General features: G+C 39.0%; 1 protein-coding gene across 4 annotated transcripts in view; it reads left to right on the top strand.

Annotated features, from left to right (window-relative positions):
- Positions 1 to 20,391, top strand: part of INPP4B (inositol polyphosphate-4-phosphatase type II B) — a gene marked incomplete at its 3' end in the record, with an annotated part of 192,740 nt that overhangs the window by 19,422 nt on the left and 152,927 nt on the right. For all 4 annotated transcript variants that reach the window (XM_084263374.1, XM_084263375.1, XM_084263372.1 and 1 more), the window contains exons 3-4: positions 6,718 to 6,836; positions 8,606 to 8,722. In XM_084263374.1, coding sequence (XP_084119500.1) covers positions 6,718 to 6,836; positions 8,606 to 8,722 — 236 coding nt within the window. The remainder of the gene's footprint in view (positions 1 to 6,717; positions 6,837 to 8,605; positions 8,723 to 20,391) is intronic.

Raw genomic sequence — 20,391 nt, 5'->3', positions numbered from 1 at the left:
ACTTAAAATGTCTTTAGTACTACAACACCCAAGGTGGGAAGAACTTATTCTGAAATACATCACTTTTGATTTTCACAGTGCTAATTCCAACCAGATTTATAATTCTATGTGCAAAAAAGATGATGAGTGCAGCTGGCATCTCCACTCCTGGGTAGATCTTCCCTACGTGCCATCAGCATACACCATTTTTGCCCAGTACTGCACGTGTCTTATTCTAACGGTTCCTAAATAATTGTGTTGTTTTAGTTAATTCAGTGGATTATGGCTGATGTTTTTCTGGACAACAGATTGATGTATTACTTAGTGTGACTACTGCTCATATTGGTGGTGTCTGTGGTCCATTCTCTTCTGCCCATTTTCCCCCTAACGCTTCCAACTGTATGTGTAGAGATGTAGAGTTATCTATGCTTCATCTGAGACTTCCTGGTCATTGCCTTCTCCTTGGAATGTTGGTAGAACTTTCTTCCTGCTATTAATTACAGGTACCCCCCTGAAAGGATACTAATTATATTGTATGCCTGCATTTCCCTGAGGAATAACTAGGTTACTTTAGCAACCAGCTGAACATTCCAGAGAATCAGCATGTATTTTATTTTTATACAAGCTTCTCATTCCCAGAGACAAGAACAGTGATCTTGGACCTTTTCTTTAGGAAAAAAAATCGGTGGATCTTTGCTCTACTTGTACATGTAGTCTTCTATTCCATAGAGATTATTTTCATTGCAGAGTTTCCCAGAGTCTGAGTATTTATTTTAGTTCACTATTGTTAACGAATGTTCCTCCTCACACATGCCTGTTTCACGAGTGTGTAACTATGCCTCAGTGTGGGATAACGTGGCTATTGTAATTTCTGTGGCTGCATCCTTTGGTACTTAATGTTGTATGGTGAATTTTACTGGGAGTCAATATTGCAAATGGATGTGGGAGTATCTTCTTGGTTCTTCTGGACCCTAAGTACAGGTGTTCTTCACACACCAGCAAACCAAAGCATTCCTGCTGATGCACGAGCAGGACAACTAATTGGCAGTATTTACGATCAACTGATTAATAATATTTATTATGGAGCACTAGCTGGAGGGGTGCTCATTATTGCTATTAGGTGCTAATACCAGTCCTCACTTGATTTCAGGCATGTTTTGCCATGCAGAGCACATTGCTGTCCCGTTCTTATCCCTCTTGCAGTTGCGTTTGTGCTCCTAATTGAAAACTACAAGCAAAGTTTTCCTGTATGTTCTGAACTTGGATTATTCCTAAGCCTTTATGTGTGCTTGTCTGAGGCTATTCTTTTCAGCAAGCTTGGTTAGTGCTGCGTGTTCAGCAGAGGCAGAAGCAGTGGTGACGTGCACTTTCTTCTTCTCTTACAACTCCTCAACACCCCCCTAGGGTGGAGGAAAGAAAACTGTGTACTGCACAGTGTTCTGCATGTAGCACAGGTCTGAATGTAGTGTTCTCTTATTTAATGTGTCCTTTTGCCCACTGAGGAATAGCTGCACCTCAGTTAATTAGTCTATCAAGACAGACTGTACATTATTATTTATAAACTAAGTTGCTTTGGGATGATAACACTGCTGCAATGCCAATGAAATGAAAAAAATATTTGAACATTATGTTCACATATATATGTGTGTGAAAGGCACAGGCTTCTCCCTTGTCTTCAGATACTACTAATTTTCTGTTCTGCTTTGCAGCGTGCCCTGGAGATGGTAGGGCTGTGGTGGTTAACTCCTGTCCCTTGCCACCCCCTTGGAATCTGTTTTGGTTTGGAAAATGGGAAGGAATGAAGCAGGGGGAAATGGTGTTTCTGTCACTGGTTAGAGGAAAAGCCACCTCACAAATTGCTGTGCAGGCTAATACAGGCATTGCGTGAGTCTGTAGTCTGAGAAGACATGGACCAACATGCTGTTAATTCCCCACTAACAAAAATAAATAATGCCGTGTCAGTGCCATTTCCCAATTTTGGGGCTAGTCCTTGGCTTCCTTCCCAAACAATTTAGCGAGCTCTGAGCTGAGGATGTCTTACAGCCCCTTTGCCCATGTTTCAGCTACTGGATCTTTTTCAGTGTTGAGAAATCCTCTGCCAAATTAATTTCTTTTGGCTCCAGTGGGCTTAAGTGCTGAAGGCCTGGTCGTAATTGTTACAGTTTCAGGGAAGGCAGAAGATGACTTTCCAGACTATTTCTATTTTGGTTTTTGTTTTGTTTGGTTTATTGTTATATAGCCATTGCGATTTTTTTTAAAGTGTTTTTTGCTGTGCTTTTTCTCCATATCGGGTAACATTTTCAGAAAGTTCTCCCTGATCACAGGAATTGGTCACCAAAACCGTTGAAGCAGGCCCAGTTGTATGGAAACAGTAACTAGTCTTTCTCTTCTGTTGTCTTTCTGTGGGCATGAGCTCACGCAGGAGGATGAAGAGTGCAGCCAGCATGTTAGTGCAGCACAGAGAACTGGGAAATGCCGAATGTGGCAGGAATTGAGAACCAAGAATCTACTTGTGTGGTTTGTGTTTACAGCACACATGGATTGTGTGCATTGTAGTGGTACCGGAGTGTGCAGGACAAAGGACAGGCATGAGAAGGAGCACTTGCTTGTTGTGATTTATGGAAGAACAGTTATCATAGTTTTAATAGTAGAACGTGACAATCAATGAAAATGAAGTAAAATTCTCTTTGCTTTTACTTAAAGATTAACATTGATCAAATGTTATCTGTTATAAGGCATTTTAAAAGGTAAGACAGTTTTATACACAGACCACAAAATTTTACAAAATGCATAAGTATTTGTAAATATATTCTGGAACAATTCTTTTTCCTTGCAGCCTTTCATCTTGCTCTGCACATAAGTGATTACTTTGCTGTCTGACTTTCCTTCCTTTGCTTAGTATGTAAAGGAGTTGTTTCTTCCTGCCATCTCAACTTTTTTCTTTGTTGATATAAAAGCATAAAATATTCCTAATGCAGTTCTTCCTTAAACATTCATTGTACGCTGATAGGCTTAGCAGAAATGGGATCACCAGGGGAATGGATGACTCAGGCTTTTACACACTGAGTCAACAGTCACAATGAGTAGATTCATATACTTTTGGCATGTAAGTACAAGCTGTCACTTCAGTTCACTGAGTTTTGTTGATGAACTTTTCCAGAATTAATTCAAGCATAGTGAAGTATTGAAAAGTAGTATGACCTATGTAAATGGTCTGCTTGGGTGTAGGTTATAATGGAAAGTGCATTGATGTTGTTACCTGTTTTCACTGTGTCATATTTACAGTTAAGAAAACAGCCTTAACATGCCTTTCATGTTTGTATTTTCATCAGTTTCTTTCTCAGTAGTGTGTGAACAATGCCCAACTGATATATTTAAATAAGTAATATATAACTGGTATTTCACTTTCACAGCCATATAATGTTTCACTTTGCCCAAAGAGTATTTGACTGTTTGACCTTGGGTCAAAGAAGACTTAAGGTATTCAGAGAGAACTGCTAGTAAAATAGTTCAAAGGGTGATAAGTAGTGCAGTGTGCAGCTGTGGAACTTGCCAGGCTATGAACAGACTATAGCAAACTTCCCTGTTCTTTGGCATCAGCTTAGAAGTGGTCTTTATATATTTTGTTAAACTTTTCAGTTGGGCTGTTGTTATGCTTTTACCCCAGTTGGCAATTTTAGCATCATTCAGTGGCTCACTCACTCCCCCCAGTGGGATGGGGGAGAGAATTGGCAGAGTGAAAGTGAGAAAACTCATGGATTAAGATAAGACACTTTGATAGGTAAGGCAAAAGTCATGCACACAAGCAAAGCAACACAAGGAAATAATTTACTGTTTCCCATGGACAGGCAGGTACTCGGCCATTTCCAGGAAAGAGGGGCTCCGCCACATGTAACATTTACTTGGGAAGACAGACGCCATCACTTGGAACATTCCCTTCTTTTTTTTCCTAGCTTTTTCTGTTGAGCATGATGCCATAAGGTATGGAAGGAATATCCCTTTGGGCAGTTGGGGTCAAATGTCCCAGCTGTGTCCTTGTGCACCCCCTTTCCCCTTGCTGGTGGGCTGGGGTGAGAAGCAGAAGAGGTCTTACTTAGCTCTGTGTAAACCCTGTTCAACAGTAACAAAAACATCCCTGTGTCATCAGCACTGTTTTCAGCACAAATCCAGAATCTGGCCCTGTACTAGCTACTTTTAAGAAAATGAAATCTATCCCAGCCCAAACCAGCACAGCTGTTCTTAAGGGGAGTGCTGCACTGTTGTTCAAACTGACAAATTCTGTCTCACACCAGATATTCAGCTCTTGGTCAGTGACAACCTTAGAGAATATTCTCTGTGACAGAAAAGGTAGTTGTGAACAGCAATATCCCAGTGTCACAGCAGAGACTGATAACTTTGTTGTTGAAGTAGATGGAGGTTTTTTATTTACCCTTTTGCACTAGGATGTCTCAAAGAATTGTGATACTTTGTGCTCATTCTCCCCAGTGAAGAGATGCAGGTGAATTATCATCATGTTAACTGTCCAATGAAATTCAAGATCATGTTGCGAAGTGGCCTTTTAACAGGAAGATGATCTAATGGCTGGATTGCCCAAATATCAAAGTAATTAATTGTTTGCTATGCTCAGATACCACCAATGGGGTGAAGACTTAGTGCAAATCTTCCTGTGGCTGAAGGTTTATGAGCAGGATAAAAGCCTGTGCTCTTGACTGCTAGAAGAATTAGTCACACCTAGTTAATGTATTTGAGACATCCCACAAGTAAATCAAACCATTATTTATGGGGCATTTACCTCCGTTCATCACACAACAGTTCTTTTTTACAAGAGTTCAGCTGTAGGGTTCCTGTCAGAGTCTCTGGGGAGAAGGGTTTGGGGGAGATACGGTTTTCTTTTCCCTGGGTTTTTGGCTTTTCTGGTTTTCCCTTCTGGTGTATCTGTCCAGTCATCTTTGGAGGTCCATTCAATCGTGAACTGTCTAACTTCCCTTTGTGGAGGATGGGAGACATTTGGCTATATCTGTCAGTGTTCCAGCTTCTGGTAGTGAACATGAGGTCTCTTGCCATTCCTGTGAAACTGTGCTTTATAAAAAAACATGACTATAGAGTGGAATGCTTAAGGATTGCACTTAAGGATTGGTGGCATAAGATCAGGCTTTGTGGGGGGAAATGGTGTTGGTAATTGCTTTTCAGTGAATCTACTCATAAATATAAATTCTTCGGGTCGTATCAAGTAGTGAGTCATTTCAATAATGTGGTGAGCCTTAGCAAGGAATTTCTGGCAATTTGGTATTTGAGTCTGGTGCTGTTATATCAGTTGTTTCATAAAGATTTCATCATGCACATACCTTTATTCTTATCCCAGTTTAAACCACCAAATTATGATAGGGTCGGTTCGAGACCGTGTGCCAGGAGATTTAATTGCTCAAATTTTTGCTTTAGCCCAAATTACCAATATTCTGTGAAGGTTAGATTTAGTTGTTTCTATGTTCCTTTTTAATTGTTATGGAAGCATGGTAGAAAAGCTTCAGCCAGTTTTATTTTCTCTAGCAGCAGATCCAAACCCAAAGAAAAAAACCCTGTATGAACCAAGCTGAATTGTGTGCATCAGAGCTTTCCTTGCCTTGATTTCTCATCAGACCAGGTTTGCTTTCTGTGGAGGTAACCTGACTCACCTTTTAAAATGCTAAAGGTCAGCTGCACTTGCAGAAGCCCCCCAGCTGTCAGGGTCTTCTAGAAGATGTCCTCAGCTTTTTCCTGACAATTAGCCCCTCCAAAACCTGTAGGCCTTTCTTCCCTCAGGCGTTTAAGATCACAGTGAAGATTGATGCACTGCAGAAAACACTGGATAGATCCTGTCACAGTATTCACTCTTGCATATTCATTGCTGAGGAATGTAAGGTGGATGGGTTTTGCTTTTGAGCCAATGCATGCACCATTAGTCCAGGTCCCCTCTGCATAGCAGCTAATGGTGTGTTTGTTCCTTTCCTCCTCCTTTTCTTTTTTTCTTTGGTGTTTTCATGGAGTGAACTCCATCAGCGGCATGATCGTAAGTCCAGGCTAAAAATAAATTATTAAACGAGCTGATTTTTTTTTCTTCTATATTTATTAGGTAAAATTATTTTTTATATGATGTCATATAGCCAGACAGCCATTGTTCTATTTATATGCCAATCACTGACAAAAGAATTGGTTATTTTGCTGGTTTTAGATACGTGGATTTTTTTTTTTTTACTTGATTCATTCTACTAAAAAGTTTTTAAGGTATTATCAGACTATATTAACCAATCTATTAACTAATAGCATTTAACTGGTTTAGAATGTGTTGAAAATGCTCATGTACTGTGAAAATTGTTAGGCAAGAAATGATCGAGTTAGACTGCTAGAAGAGATTTCGTGGCAAATGAAATGAATGCTTACGTAAAATTGCCTACTACTGCAGGATGTGTAAGTGTGTGCGTATGCGCACGCACGTTCATACACTGGAGCTGATGAGCCTCTGGCAGGGAGCTTTGCAGAAGCTGCAAGTATTTTTAGTGGAAACGAAATCTCAGTGCAGTTCTGCAGCATGTGACTTCCTATTTCTGCAAGTTACTTCCAAGGGACTTCCTCTGTTAAATCGGCTTGTCTCTGGAGATTTAGTCTGGAGCCGGAGCGTGGTCTGCTTTGTCCTGTGCCTGTGATAGCCTTTTCCCAGAGTTTTCTTTTGAGCATTTCATTTTTATTTTGTACTGTCTCCAGCATGCAAGGATCTAGTGGCTGCTACCCGTGATCGGAAGCTGAATACGTTTATACAAGTCTCAGTGGTACATCCAGCAGAGCACGTTTTGACGAGGTATTCAAGCACTGAAATCGTGGAGGTGAGAGTTGTTTTTGTTCGATTAATGTGTTGATTAATACATTGGTCTTTTCTTCTGTAGAAAATGAATGAGAAATTAAACAAGTTAGTGCACAGTCTTAGGTAAGGCAAGCACTCTGGCAGTTAGTAAAGCATACCGAAGTGTTCTGTAGTTCTTGGCATTTAACCAGGATAAACAGAAACTAACTTGGCTTTTCATGAAAGCTCTGTTGTTCCAAGTAGAGGCATAGAGAATACTCCAGTTCTCCAGACATAGGTCTAGAATGAAACAGGGAATAGTTACTTTCGTGAAAAGACAAAGCAACACAAAGTAAAATTAGAAGAGTACGGTGAGTTTGTAAAGTATGTTTAAATTACAGGAGAGCTTATTATATGGTCTCTTATCCTGTTTCTTGTTCTATTTTTTTCTACTGGAAAGTTGACACTTTTGCAATTTGAAAAATATTAACCTACTTCTCTAATTAGGGAAAGGAATGTGTGTATGTAATGTCTGTGACTTAATATAAAATAATTAGTGACTTGCATCACAGGTTACAGCGAAAGTTGATTAAGACAGCTAAGCTAGGCTTCGCTTTGCCCTGTCAGTGTTAGAAACAGCAAAAATGGTTCACAGAGAGAAGTGTGAGCAGGCAACATAGGTCTGAGATGCTTAACATACTGGAGAGGCTCATTAAGAACAGGGAAGTCTTGTTGTAAACACACGGTTTTACCAAGGGCTTGTTTTAGTTCTTAAATATGATAAGAGTATTTCATGAGCTCTTTGTGTGATCAGGTTCAACCAACTACAAATTAAATCATTATGGTTTCAGCCATCAACCATCCTGAAATTACTTAATTCAGATATCTTATATCTGATCAGGATGTTTCATTGCATGCTGGAATGATAACATTTAGAAGATGGAATATATTTTTATTTTCCATCTTTTTAATAGAAGTTGATGCATTTCCTAACACTATGTCCCAGATCTGAATAACTCTGAATTTGTTGTGTCATAGTCAAACTTTGGGGGAGGGGAAGGCAAGGGCACAGAAAAGTTATTTTCTTCAATTTACATGTATCATGCAAGATCCTTCATTTTACTAATTAGAAAATTTAAGGATACTATCTTTGGAAATTAAGTATAGTTAAACATGAAAAAATAATGAACAACATTTTATATGATTTAATTGTTTGTGTATCTGGAGCTATGATATAGTTACTATAATATATAGTTTATAGTCTTTAGATATAATCATAATGTTGGAAAGCACAGGAATGTTATCTTAATGCACTGCTGCCTAAAGAGGAATATTGCAATCCCCTCCCAAAAACCAGTATCGTTAGTGCAATACAGAGGTCTCTATAGCGGGTGTACATACATTTTATTGTTGACTCAAGATATCTTTTTCTATGTTTTTATATTTGTGCTCATTTAAATTAATACAAAATTGTGGTACTTCTAGGAAGTATCATGGTAGAAAGGAAGGGGTTGTTTATCACAGCTTGTATTCCAGATACTGGTACCTGCTTGTTGAACTGCTTAAAGGCATGTTGCTAGGCTCTGTTTCACAAGTACTTAATGTCTGTTCAAGTTAAATAATTTTCCAGAGAGTTCTTTGAAGCTTCCCTGCCATGTTTTAAAGTGGCCTGGTTTCCTTCTTGACTGGGTGATGCTTGGCTGTAGAAAGCTAGCTGCTTTTAAAGAGCCCCCAGTTTCTGAACATCCATAACAGCATATACAACATGTTGCACAGCTCTTACCATACTGCATCTTTCCTTGTGTTACACAGGGTACAAGAGATCCACTGTTTTTGACTGGTGTGACATTCCCACCGGAATACCCCATCTATGAGGAGACTAAAATAAAACTAACTGTCTACGATGTCAAAGACAAATCTCAAGACACGGTAAGTCCTTTTCCTTGCTACTCTTTGGCTCTCTCCAGCAAGTTTTCAAATTGCAGAAATAGGTTTGTGTAGAGGTGGGTTTGGTCTTTCCTTATACCTAAAATGTACTTTCTCTAGTCTTTAATATAATGACAAGAGAACTGTAAGCTTAAGATGGGACCTTTGCTATTGTTTAATTAATTACATGAAGCAGCACAGGTATTCCTAGGAAATAAAATATTACTCTTGTGTGCTTTTTGATGGCAAAGAACATATGGAATAGACTGAGGTAACACCACTGTGAATAATTTTTCAGAAATATGTTTCTGATAGTATTTTGCTTATATACCCAAACCAGCACAATGGTTGAGCCTGTAACCTGATGCTTGTGATAATCATGCTTAAGTTTCATCTCTTGTGTGGTAATTCCCACAGCTCTCCTGGGGCTGCTGCTGTTACTGATTTGTTAAGGGTCCAAAATGCTTTGTGTCACTGCTATAGGTGATTCATGTGGGGTTCCTACGTTGTATTGGTTACGCTGTCAGCCGCTTATGGTGAGAAACAGTTACTTGAAATGATATATGGAGGTCAGCGGGACTGTTTGAGTGACTTTACTGCCACATATAGACCTGAAGTGCCATTTTATGTGCTCCACATGAGCTAAGACAGCCTTAGAGAGTGAGAAGATTCCATGGGACCTATGGGAGATCTCTGTTTTTCTTTCTGTGGCAGCTGGAGTCCAGCTGATAGTTTTCTTTTGGGCATCAAAAATGGCCTTTGCTACCTGTATTTAATTAGCTGAAGTGCTCTTTATATGTCTGTAACTGGCCTCCAGTATTATTAAAGACTATGCAAGCACGTGTCATGACTTTATATGCACTAGTTATCCATAAAATGGAAATTAAAGGCATAATTTAAAATCTGAGATTGTCTTTGAACTGCTTACATAAGTAAAGTGTAGAGGACTTCTATTTTATTTTAAGGTAGAACGTAGTTGATAAATTTGTTTAAATTTTGGACCTTTGTGAGTAAGCAGGTTGCATTTGTCTCCTCACTGCGCTCCTTAATGGGAATGTGGGGAACATTTTAGACATAGAATCTGTATTTCTTTTAGTTTATAGACTCAGACGTTTTTTCTGTTTAAGTAGGGGATGGGCTTGTATACACACTTTGACAATGTGCATGTTTTAATTATTGGTTAGGATTTAGACTACAGGGTCTTAAAATAGCATTTGCTGTTTATTCAATAGAGTTGTCACCCATGGACAGATAGAGGAATTGGGCGAGAGGAGTGTGACATTGTCCCTTCCCTTGCAGTTTCTATTGTGACTGACAGATGATGGAAAAACAATATCCGATCTGTAAGCAAACAAAGTAGACTTGATTCATAGCAGTGTCCCTGTTCTATGACTCTTCTAGTTGCAGATCTCTATTTAAAGGCCTCTTATACAGGACAAGCTCTGGCCTGGAGAATGGATGTAATTTGATCAGGTTAAAAACTTTTTATAACTGTTTCTTATAATTGTAGTTCAGGACTAGAGTGTTTCCCAGAGAATCCCATTAATGTCATAAGTCACAAGAGAGAATACCTTTCTCTTGCCATAGCAGTGAGGTAGTGCTTATGTAAAACACTTAGATCTGTATTTTATAGTGCCTTTTGTAGGGGAAAATGTTAACTCCATCTTGGTTTACATGTATTTAGGCCTTTTTTAATGTTCAAATGTTTTAAAACTGGATGTAGGTAAGGAAAAATTAAGCTATAAGATACATATCAAGGTAGATTCCAGCATGTGTGAACGACCCTGGGCCACCCAGGTTGCAGCTTCATTTGAGGCAATATTTGGACTTCTGTTTACATCCTAGAATATCAGCAACGGTAAAACTAGTAGCTTGATTGTCTTTCCTATAATCAGAAGGCATCTCACTTTGCTGTTAGTTGTGATGACTATTTTGAGTCTGGAGATGTACATACATTCGTAAAATTCAGGTTTAAATGAGCTATAGCTTGATACCATTACCATCTTAGCTGCAGTTGCACAGACCTCAATGCTTGCTTCATGACCCAAGAAGTGGGATGTGTGCCTTTGGCAGTAAGCCTGTTCCAGGTGCTGTGGCTTCACAGTTCTGATTATCCAGGCTATAACAAAGCTGACTTTCTTGTTCCTCAAAACTTGCTGCCACAGCCTATGGCCACAACACGTAGCCCCACCATTCCTTCAAACAGAAAGGTAATCCACCTGGGGGTAAGGGAGAATCCAAGGCATAGATAGCTCTGGTTAAGTAGCTCTGCTCTTCTCTAGGCCATGTTTCCAGACAAGTTGCCACCTCATACAAGTCAGCATTTATGGTGGAACGAACCTTGGATCTGACTTCAAAATATTTTATAAAAATTGGCCAAAGCGCAACAGTAACAAGAATTCCCACAACATCAGGGCTATGCTACTCCTGGTTACTTCAGTTAGCCAGTTGAAAGTAGCTAATATTCCTCATCACAAATACATCCTTATTCTTTTCTTATTTCCCTTGTAATTAAAATGAAACTGAAGGAAGCGGATTCTGTGCATTAATTAAATTCAGCAGGATTTTAGTGCCACAAATAGAAGATTGCAGAGAAGGTGAGGGAAGGGCAGCAGGTATATCACATTTTCTCATTTTTTTTTCCTGAACGTGCATCTGTCTAGGAGAATTTGGTGTCATTTTCAAACCCATTGGATTTTTACAATAATACAGGAATAATTGGAAACTGCTTGGTTGGTGCATGCAGGTTAATGCTGAAGTGAAAGGGGGTGCTTCCCACAGTGGAAGACAACCAAAATTTCTTTTTTTGGCACTGCTGACATGCTGTTTGTGCTGGGTTTTTTTTTTTAATAATTTAAAATAACACTGCAATGCTTCCATTCTTGTCCCAGAAAGCAGATAGTTAACTTCACTCTTGTCTGTCATTTAACTTCTTATATAAGAAGTGGTTTAATTATATTAAAGTACTGTGCAGCTGGTATCACATTCACTGTGCTTAACACACTGAATGTTCTAACTGCACTTTTCACTCTTTATGCATCTCTTCTGATGTTGATTATAATTATGTCTTGGCTGTGTCAGGTTTTCTGTAATTGAGACATTTTAATAGAATGAAACACTCTTTGTTTGGGCTGGTGTTCCTAAGTTAGGGTGATTGGTTACTGTAAGTTTTCACATAAATAGAAACTTAATAAAGACTATGGTATTCCTACTTTAGTTTGATATACTTGGAATAAAGAAGTTAATAGATTGTGTTTATGAAATAAAATTTCAATATATCCAGTGAAGTCATGCATACAAAGCAGTGGGTAATGCCACATTCTGAAAAATGTACAGTGACATCTGTTTCTTCAGCACTAAGATTTTCTTCCCATATTGCATTGAGCAAATTTGTTTCACTGGCTTGAGCTTCACTGTCTTTAAGATTCTAGATTGGTTTTGTCATAATTCTGGGACTACATCCATTCTTTAAGTCATTGTCCAAGAAAATAGGAATTAAAAGCTCTCATGCTCTTAAAATATTACCTGTGTACCACTTTTTCACAGATATGCTATTCTTCTCTTTCCTATAAGCATGCAGGTTTGCCCAGTTTGGTCTAGCAAGTGCTGAAATTGGATTTGTTCTCTTTGAAAACACTGCTTAGCACATGTCAGGTACCATTGCCATGTGACAGACCCACAGAAAATACAAAGTAGATTAATGTTTGCTACCTAAAGAGGAGGGAATGGCTGGTGACTAATTTGAGATGCAGCAGTCATTCTGTTCTGTGGTTACAATATTATATACTTGTGTCCTGTGGCAAGCTTTCTGAACTTCATTGTGTAGAGGAGTGTGGCTGTATTTTTAGGCAACTACTGTAACATTTAGCTATGGTGAGGCTTTTGTTTGCTGGGTTTCCATAATTGGCTCTTCTGTTGCCACAACCACATCTAGAATGTTGGTTTAACGCAGTTACACCTACAGGTTAAATTCTTACTATACTGACTTTTCTATCTTTAAAGTGGATTTGAAAATGTTTACATCATGTATGATGGGATTGTGTGTGTTTATAATGCAACGAGATCTTGAGCTAAACGAGGTTCAATGTTCATTATGATATATAGTGAGTCAGGCCACCCCCTTTTGCTCCACATGTGGAGAAGTGCTGGAAGCAGAAGGCGGGAGCAACTTTCTGTATCTGGTCCCTGCATCACCCCTTCATAGATTCCCCCTGCCTTTGGGAGGAGCTCCTTTGGATAGATACAACTACTGGAATTCACATGTGATGTAAACAGCCACTCTAATGCTGTCTGCTGGGAGCAAGGAGAAATTGGACGTATACAGGGGAGTTGAAATATTTTGCGTTCTACAATCTAGTCGTGCATTTGTTACTCCCCAGTTTTTCTCTTAATGAGATGAAAATTTGATTACTTTTGATAAATTTAAGATTAGTAGGAATAGAAGTGCAGTTTTGGATATGGGAACGTACATTGTAAAGTGACAATTTTAGATTATTTAGGCTTAAACTTCATGTTTTCTAACTATTGAGGTTTGACTCTCCTATTAAAACTTGCTCCCCTATGAATGAAACCTTGCAAAAGGTTTTTTCTTCATGTGTTTCTTCGATGCTGCATGTACCCCCAGTAAAACTGAATCACACTGTAGTAAGTCCAAAATGACTGTCTGTCTCAAAAGAGGTGCTTTGAGTTCGGTTGTAAAACCAAATCTGAAGTGACAGGGTTCTGCGTTCCCTCATGGGCATCGATCTGAACCACAAAACCACCACATGGTTTAGTGTGGTTTGCCATCTCTGGCAGAGGCCCGCAGCCTGAATGTTAGGAATGCTGCAGGGCAGTGTGTGACGTGCACCGGCAGCGGTAAGTGTGCAAGGTTGCGCATCACCTACCTGCGCCCTGCCTGTACCAGAGTGCTCTTCGTCCCTCGTGCTTGTGAATGCTGAAACTGCTGAAAGTGCTCCACTTCGCTGAAGGAAAAAGCACTTCAAATTCTTCCTTTCCCAGTTCTGTTCACTGTCATCTCTGCAAGATTTGTAGAGAAATACTGCCTTAAATTAGAAACTTATCTCATTCTTCTTAATAATGCAGTACTGTACAGTACCATGGTCCTACCCACAGAAATACTTGCAATAAAGCTTTAGCTGTCAATGTTTTTTTCAAAATCATGTAATTTTTTTTCCACAAATATACATTTAGTGATTGATTTACTTTTGCTTTTGCACTGAACTATATAGTCTTACCAAATGACATTATTAGAGACTTTAGCGGTGATGGCTTTCATTCTTCTGGGCATGTGCACGTGGAACCCACCTAAAGCATTATTGTCAGGCTTCCTTGGGATTTTTTAGAAGTCTGGATACATAAAGGGAAATTCGAACTACTGACTTCTGGTTGGGTTTATATGGGAATAAAATCTTTCTTTGAAGTGGCTGAGGATATAATAAGGTTTGGTCTATCTTAGTGTATCTGTAAGAGAATTGGGAATAAACGTCAAGACCAGGAAAGTTACAGGTATAGACTTAAAGTCCATTTGTAGCCTTTCTGCTCTTTGTGCCTAGCCCTTTTAAATTAAGTGGGAGGATTTGGCTTTATAAAATCTTTTTCTCTTTGAAAGCATTCTACTTTTCTTTCTGCTTTTTCTCCTACGCCTCTTTTTTTTTTTTCCTCTAATTGAGACAACCTCTTCCCTATTTCTGTATCTTTATGGAAACTTGTAGTTCAGCGTGTGTTAATTTTCTATTTTCTTTTCCTTCTACCTACTATGTCAATCAAATGCTACTGCTGCCTCACATCAAAGGAAAGGGTTTCTTTAGTCACTGTGGAGCAACGTGGCTGTGAAAACATGACCTCAAACTGAAGAATACATTTCTGTCCTTTTAAAGGGTTGGTCTACATTACTTGCTTTTGACCCAGGCATCATCCCCAGGACAAGCCACTGGAGGAGTAGCTCCTCAGGAGGGCTGGCTGGTGCTCCCAGCAGGCTGAGCACTGCAGCCTTACCAGCAACACAGGTGCTGCATGTATGAAGATTTTCTTGTACTAAATGCAGCTACATGGGAATGTTGGAATGACTCAGAGGCTGATATTGGTGTGTTCTTGTCATTTTCCCATCACACCAGCACAAAACCTAAAATGTACAAAAGGGGAACTGACATTCAAGAAAACAGTGATGTGTTTGCCTTTAGCTGTAGCTGTATGTTGACCTGTAGCTGATAGGTCATTTCTCAATGAAGGACACTTCCTGCAGGTGAAAAAAACCCAGAGACTTATGATGATGTTTTGCAGTATGGAAAGCTCCATTTTTGCCGGTTGGACTAGTATTTTGGTAGTTTTTCTACCTGGAAAATAATTCCATAAATGAATGCCTCTCTTGCTGTTGTAGAAGCATTTTTACCTTTAAGTGAATGCATCAAAATACCTGAAAAATCATGCCCGTGAACTACTTAGTTTTAATTTTTCATGTTTTGTGTGCCTCTCTCAAATAAGGCTTTAGAATACTCTACTACAAGTAATTGTCTTTATACTGCAGGAAAAAATGTTCATGCTTTCTTCCTTCCTTGCAAACAGAATTGTACATTAATAGAAAGTAATTAACCAAGAAACTGAATTAAATGTTAAAAAAAAGAGAAGAAAAATCAATGTTTATATTGTAGTTTCTGCCTCTTAATCTTCACTAAGGAATTTCCATTTTCCTCAAAGTCCAGTTCAGTACTAATGGACTTCCTGAAATGATTTTGATTTTTATTTTATCATATTTTTTATTTTCTTTTTAGCATCTTAAAAATCAAACGCATCTCCTTGCATGTTCTCAACACTTCATAGAAAAGAACTTAGAAATGTTGATGTAAAATAGAAGATAGAATCTATTTAAAATCCAGTCTCTCAGTAGCAAAAATATTTCTGAATAATATTTAACAAATTTACACACACTAAGGATTGGAAAAATGAGAAGAAATGTATGTGGAACAGTGGTTAATCTGCTCTTGCTTTTGTGTTGTGAAAGCAGGCACTCAAAACCAGTTTAGAAACAGATTTTTCTTTTAAAGTTTTGAGGGATGTATTCTGGGAAATTGGAAATAGAACAAATTCAGTCTATGTGAACACATCTTTCTCCCTCTAGCACATGTCTCACAAAAGTGTTCTTTACAGTTACGGACACACATGTACCAGTAAATGTTTGAATATAAAATTTTGTACCTATAAAGCCGAGCAAGTTATTTGAAAATCAAGTAAGGATCTCTTGGATTGGATGTAACCTGAAACTTTACCTTTCTGGCAAGTTTTTGTTAGAAGAGCATAGTTAATTGCTCTGAGTAAACTAGTTAAATGTTTTGTATTATGCTGTATTTTAAATATTTGATGAATAAACATGAAAGGCTTGTGTAATCATTTATGAATTCCAGTGCTGTTAGAAATGCATATATCATTGAATTTTATGGTAATCAAAGCTTCCTTATGTAATCATTATGCAGCATATTACAGAAACAAACTCCCATGTGGCAGAAATTCTCCATGCTTGGCTTTTTTCATGCCAGAAGTGAGGATTTTGGTTTGATCTATTCTTTGTTTTGCCCGGCTCACCATGGACTGATTGTAAAGGGAAGGAAAAAACCCGCTGGTTTGTAGCATACAGATTTTTAAGAAACTGTTTGCAGATTGTGCAGTAATGTCTGTAAAGCCAGGAAGACAAAGGACAGTCTGTAGTGTGGTCAAGGTGTAATGCATTAGGCATCCTCAGAACCTCAACAGTGTAAAAGTGAATGACTGTCATGAACATGCAACAGCTGAACTCGATTTCAGTGTACAAAGCAGTTACCGTATGAGTATCAGCTGCTTGTAGTGTTGTAGTGTTACAGCACGTTGTGGTATATGGGAGAGGTTTCCTTTCACTGAGGAGTAAACCAACTTCCCTCATCTAGAATGTATTACTTAGAGATCATGGATCATTACCAAGGAGTCACTGGCACAATGACATTAGGTATAGTTCAAGATTTTTACAGTGTCATGCAGCTGTTGATGTTATTCTTGCAGCCTTATTACCCTTAAATCCTTTGACATACATACAGTCTCGCTAATGTGTAATGGAGATATGCAAGACACAATTACCCAAACCACTGGAAGATTCCACCCCACCGCCCCTCCAACCCCCCTCCCATGCCCAATTCAGAGTAGGTAACACTAAGGCTTACAGCTGTTTTGTTGTGGGCTGGTATGTTTGTTTGTTCCGTGGGGTTTTTTAATAGGTCTTTCCCCTACTTTTGCCTTTCTTCAGCTTTCTCTGCAGGCTTCAGCATATCCCAGTAAGGCACAGCATTTAAAACATAGCTGTTGTAACAGCTCGTACAGCAATTAAAGTAAGAGCTTTAGAGCACAATTGTAAGTTATCAAAGACTGTTCTTCCTGTTTTGACTGTAAAACTTACACTTGAGCCATCTTTAAGTAAAATTTGGAGAGATCTTTACTGGGCAGAAATTAGAGAAATGCATTTCGTCCACAAGTTGCGTACTAGTGTGCATGTTCTTGTGGGATAAGATGGATTTTTTTTGAGGGCATGTGTAGTATATTGGTCTGACTGGATATGTACAGTGTTTTCTGGTGGAGGCTGGCGATGCCTTACTTTGTGTATCTTAACATTACGGTGTAGTTGTCTACATGGTTCAGGATTTTGGTTGTACGGTAAGAGCTTGGGCATTTGTCACTGAATTGTTGCTAGTTGACACAAAGAAAATCACTGGGTCACTGTGGAGTGGGAGTAGAGTGTACAACCTTATCTTTCCTGGATCTATTAGCAAAAAAATTATACAGGTGGTGCTACCTAGGAATTTTTTCTGTACCACTTCCACCAAAATTTGGGAGTGGGATCAGGGGCAGTGTTGGATTGGAGCTTCTCAGTTGTATGTTCCCTGCTTTATCCCTCAGAAGTTTTACTGGGAGTGTCAGAGAGATCTCTCTGCATTGAGAGTTAAAAGCTAATTCTTTTGATTGCAACCGCATCTGCACCATGAGCAGTTGTATGGATCTGTTGTCTTAAAATGCAGATTCACAAGTTCGGGTTGGGGAAAAACATTTCTCTGCTGAGATTCCTTCAGACAGGATTGTCTGCTTCCTGACAGAAAATCTGTGGGACGAATGTGATTTATTTCCTGTAGAAGGCAGCAGTCAGTACGTCTTTGAGATGCTTGGAAGGCTGGTATTTTGACACACAGCTGCCTCAGTGAAATCGAGCATGGAGGTCCTTGATTTGTTATAGCTATAGATTCTCACTGCCTCTGTTCCTGGGGAATAACTTGGCAGCTTTTCAAAAAGAAGTAATTGCAAGGCTCTCACTCAAGGAATTATCTCTGAATGTGGAAGCTCTGGACAGTTACTGCCCAATTATTGCTACCTTGTTCTGAACTAACATCACCCCTGTGACAAGCAAGTTTCTGAATAATTAACTGTGCCCAAATGGCTTTCAGGGTTGCGTATGACAGAAGAAAGACTGTCCTTGCAGTATAAATTAAAGTGTAGGTGCTTATGCTCTGTTCCACTGAGAGGCTTCCTAAAATAAGTTTTCTGTTGTATGTACAATACTGTGAGAGTCTTGTGTCCAGAGTTTCATTGTCCATCAAGACAACCTTGGCCGTATCAGTTAGCAGTTCTCTCCTGGTGGATAAATCTGTCTTGATTTAGAGTTAACTCTTGTACAAGTATTTTGTAGTAGTACAGTGGTGGATTCCTTTCTCCTGCTCCTTTCTTAGTGCTCATAGGCCCAAAGAACAGTGCTTTACAGCAGGTAGGAAGAACCAGAGGGCTTAAAGTTTTTATGACTGGTTTTAGACATGTGAAATGTCATAATAGGCAGTACGTTCAGAATGAGGAACAAAAAAAGCTGGATCACTCCAGTTGCATTAAATTCCACAGGAATAAGATACTTGGATTTTTAACATTTGTCTTAAATATTGTGCCCTAAAACTCATGAGTTATCTGTTGAAGGAATTCATAACAATGAGTGAAGGGACATCATGTAGTTTGCAAAAGCAGACTTATTTGCTTGGTTTTGGTTTGTTTCCTCTCTCCTCCTGCCAGTTCACTTGTTTCCAGGTTCTCAGTTTGGGTTTCTGTTAGTTGTGTACATGTTTTGTGTGCCTGAGGTGGACCATGCTGTTTTCTTAGTGTTTCTGAATCTCTTCTAGCTGTTTCTAGAGTTACTGGAATTACTTTTTTTTCACCTATAATTAGATACACTGGAAATGTATTGAGTAGTATTTCAATGGATATGGGTAATCTGTCATTTACACAGGAAAAACTGGAAATTCAGGTTATTTACACGAAGTAGTTCATAGCTCTTAGGATCTGAACACTTAGTTAAAGCAGCATTGGATATTCTGGTCACTTTTTGAAGAAAAAATGTCATGAAATTTGTATTTACTAATTTGCATCTGTGATACAATCATAGTGAATCTTAGGAGACTAAAGCTTAGGTTAGATTGTAATTGTTGATGTGTTTTAATTATTACAAGCAGAAGGGGCAGTAAATTCTGTTCTCCTTTAATGAGTGGCTGTTGTTTACAGTAGCTTATTGAGATGCTGGAAGTTAACCTGCACAACGTTTCGTATTTGATTAAAACGGAAGTAGGATGCTTCTGACATAGCACAGTAGGTCCTGGCTGGTTTTAGACCAGATGTTTTGTATCCTGAATGCTTGGCACTTGCCACATCTGAGACTGCACTGTCTGAAATCAGATGCCATAGATACTTTATGTACCAGTGGCAAGTAGTGTAATATGAGTCTTGGGACTGGGAAAAAGTTCTAGTTTTGAAACAAATTGCTTAGATTTATTATAGATACACACCAAAGCTTTAGTTTTTAAAGAAAAGCAAACATTTATTTTCAGATGGTTTTAGCATTCATTAGGAATTCTGGCTGAGATATGATAAAAATAAGCATATGTGGTTTGGGAGTTGTAGATGTTTTTCTCTGCCCTTTTTCCCACCAAGTGACCAGAGTACAAGAATTTGACTTGAAAATAAGCAACCTTTATTTTGAAAATGAGCTTCTGAGGCAACCTCTGGACTGCGAAGCAGATGTGCTTTGCAGTAACATCCTGTAGCCCTTTTCCACTAACATCCACCAACGGAAACCTGGGAGAAGAGATCTGGTGAATATCTGGCTGACATCCCAAATCAAAGTGCGTATTGGGAGGCAGATGCTAGGAAGAAACTCAGGGTCTGAGTTTTACATGTGTTATGGAAGACCAATCTGATAGTGCATAGCAAGGTAGTTCCATCACTGCTGTCTTAGGTGACACACCACACTGAAGTAATTTGGCTGTTCTGTTTCATGGCTGCTGAAAATTGATTTGAGTATGTGATGGGTGGGAGAGGGGAAGATAGTGTCCAAGCGAAAACATTAGTAGGGATGTGACAGGAAGAAGGGGGGATGGGGGGAGACTCGTATCCAGAGGCTGAGAGATGGAAGTATAAAGTGTGTCCAAGCTTTAATGTGTTAATAACTTAAATGTTTGGCCTCATGGGGTTTTAAACTTCTATGATCTCATCACCGGCTGGGTAGATGGATGGAGAGCAGTGGATGTCATCTACCTTGACTTCAGCAAGGCTTTTGATACTGTCTTCCATGACATCCTGATAGCAAAGCTGAGAGAGCATGGGATAGGTGAGTGGACAGTGAAGTG

This window comes from Gallinula chloropus (assembly GCF_964237585.1).
Source record: "Gallinula chloropus genome assembly, chromosome: 4".
NCBI lineage: Eukaryota > Metazoa > Chordata > Aves > Gruiformes > Rallidae > Gallinula > Gallinula chloropus.
This window is presented reverse-complemented; position numbering and strand designations above follow the sequence as displayed.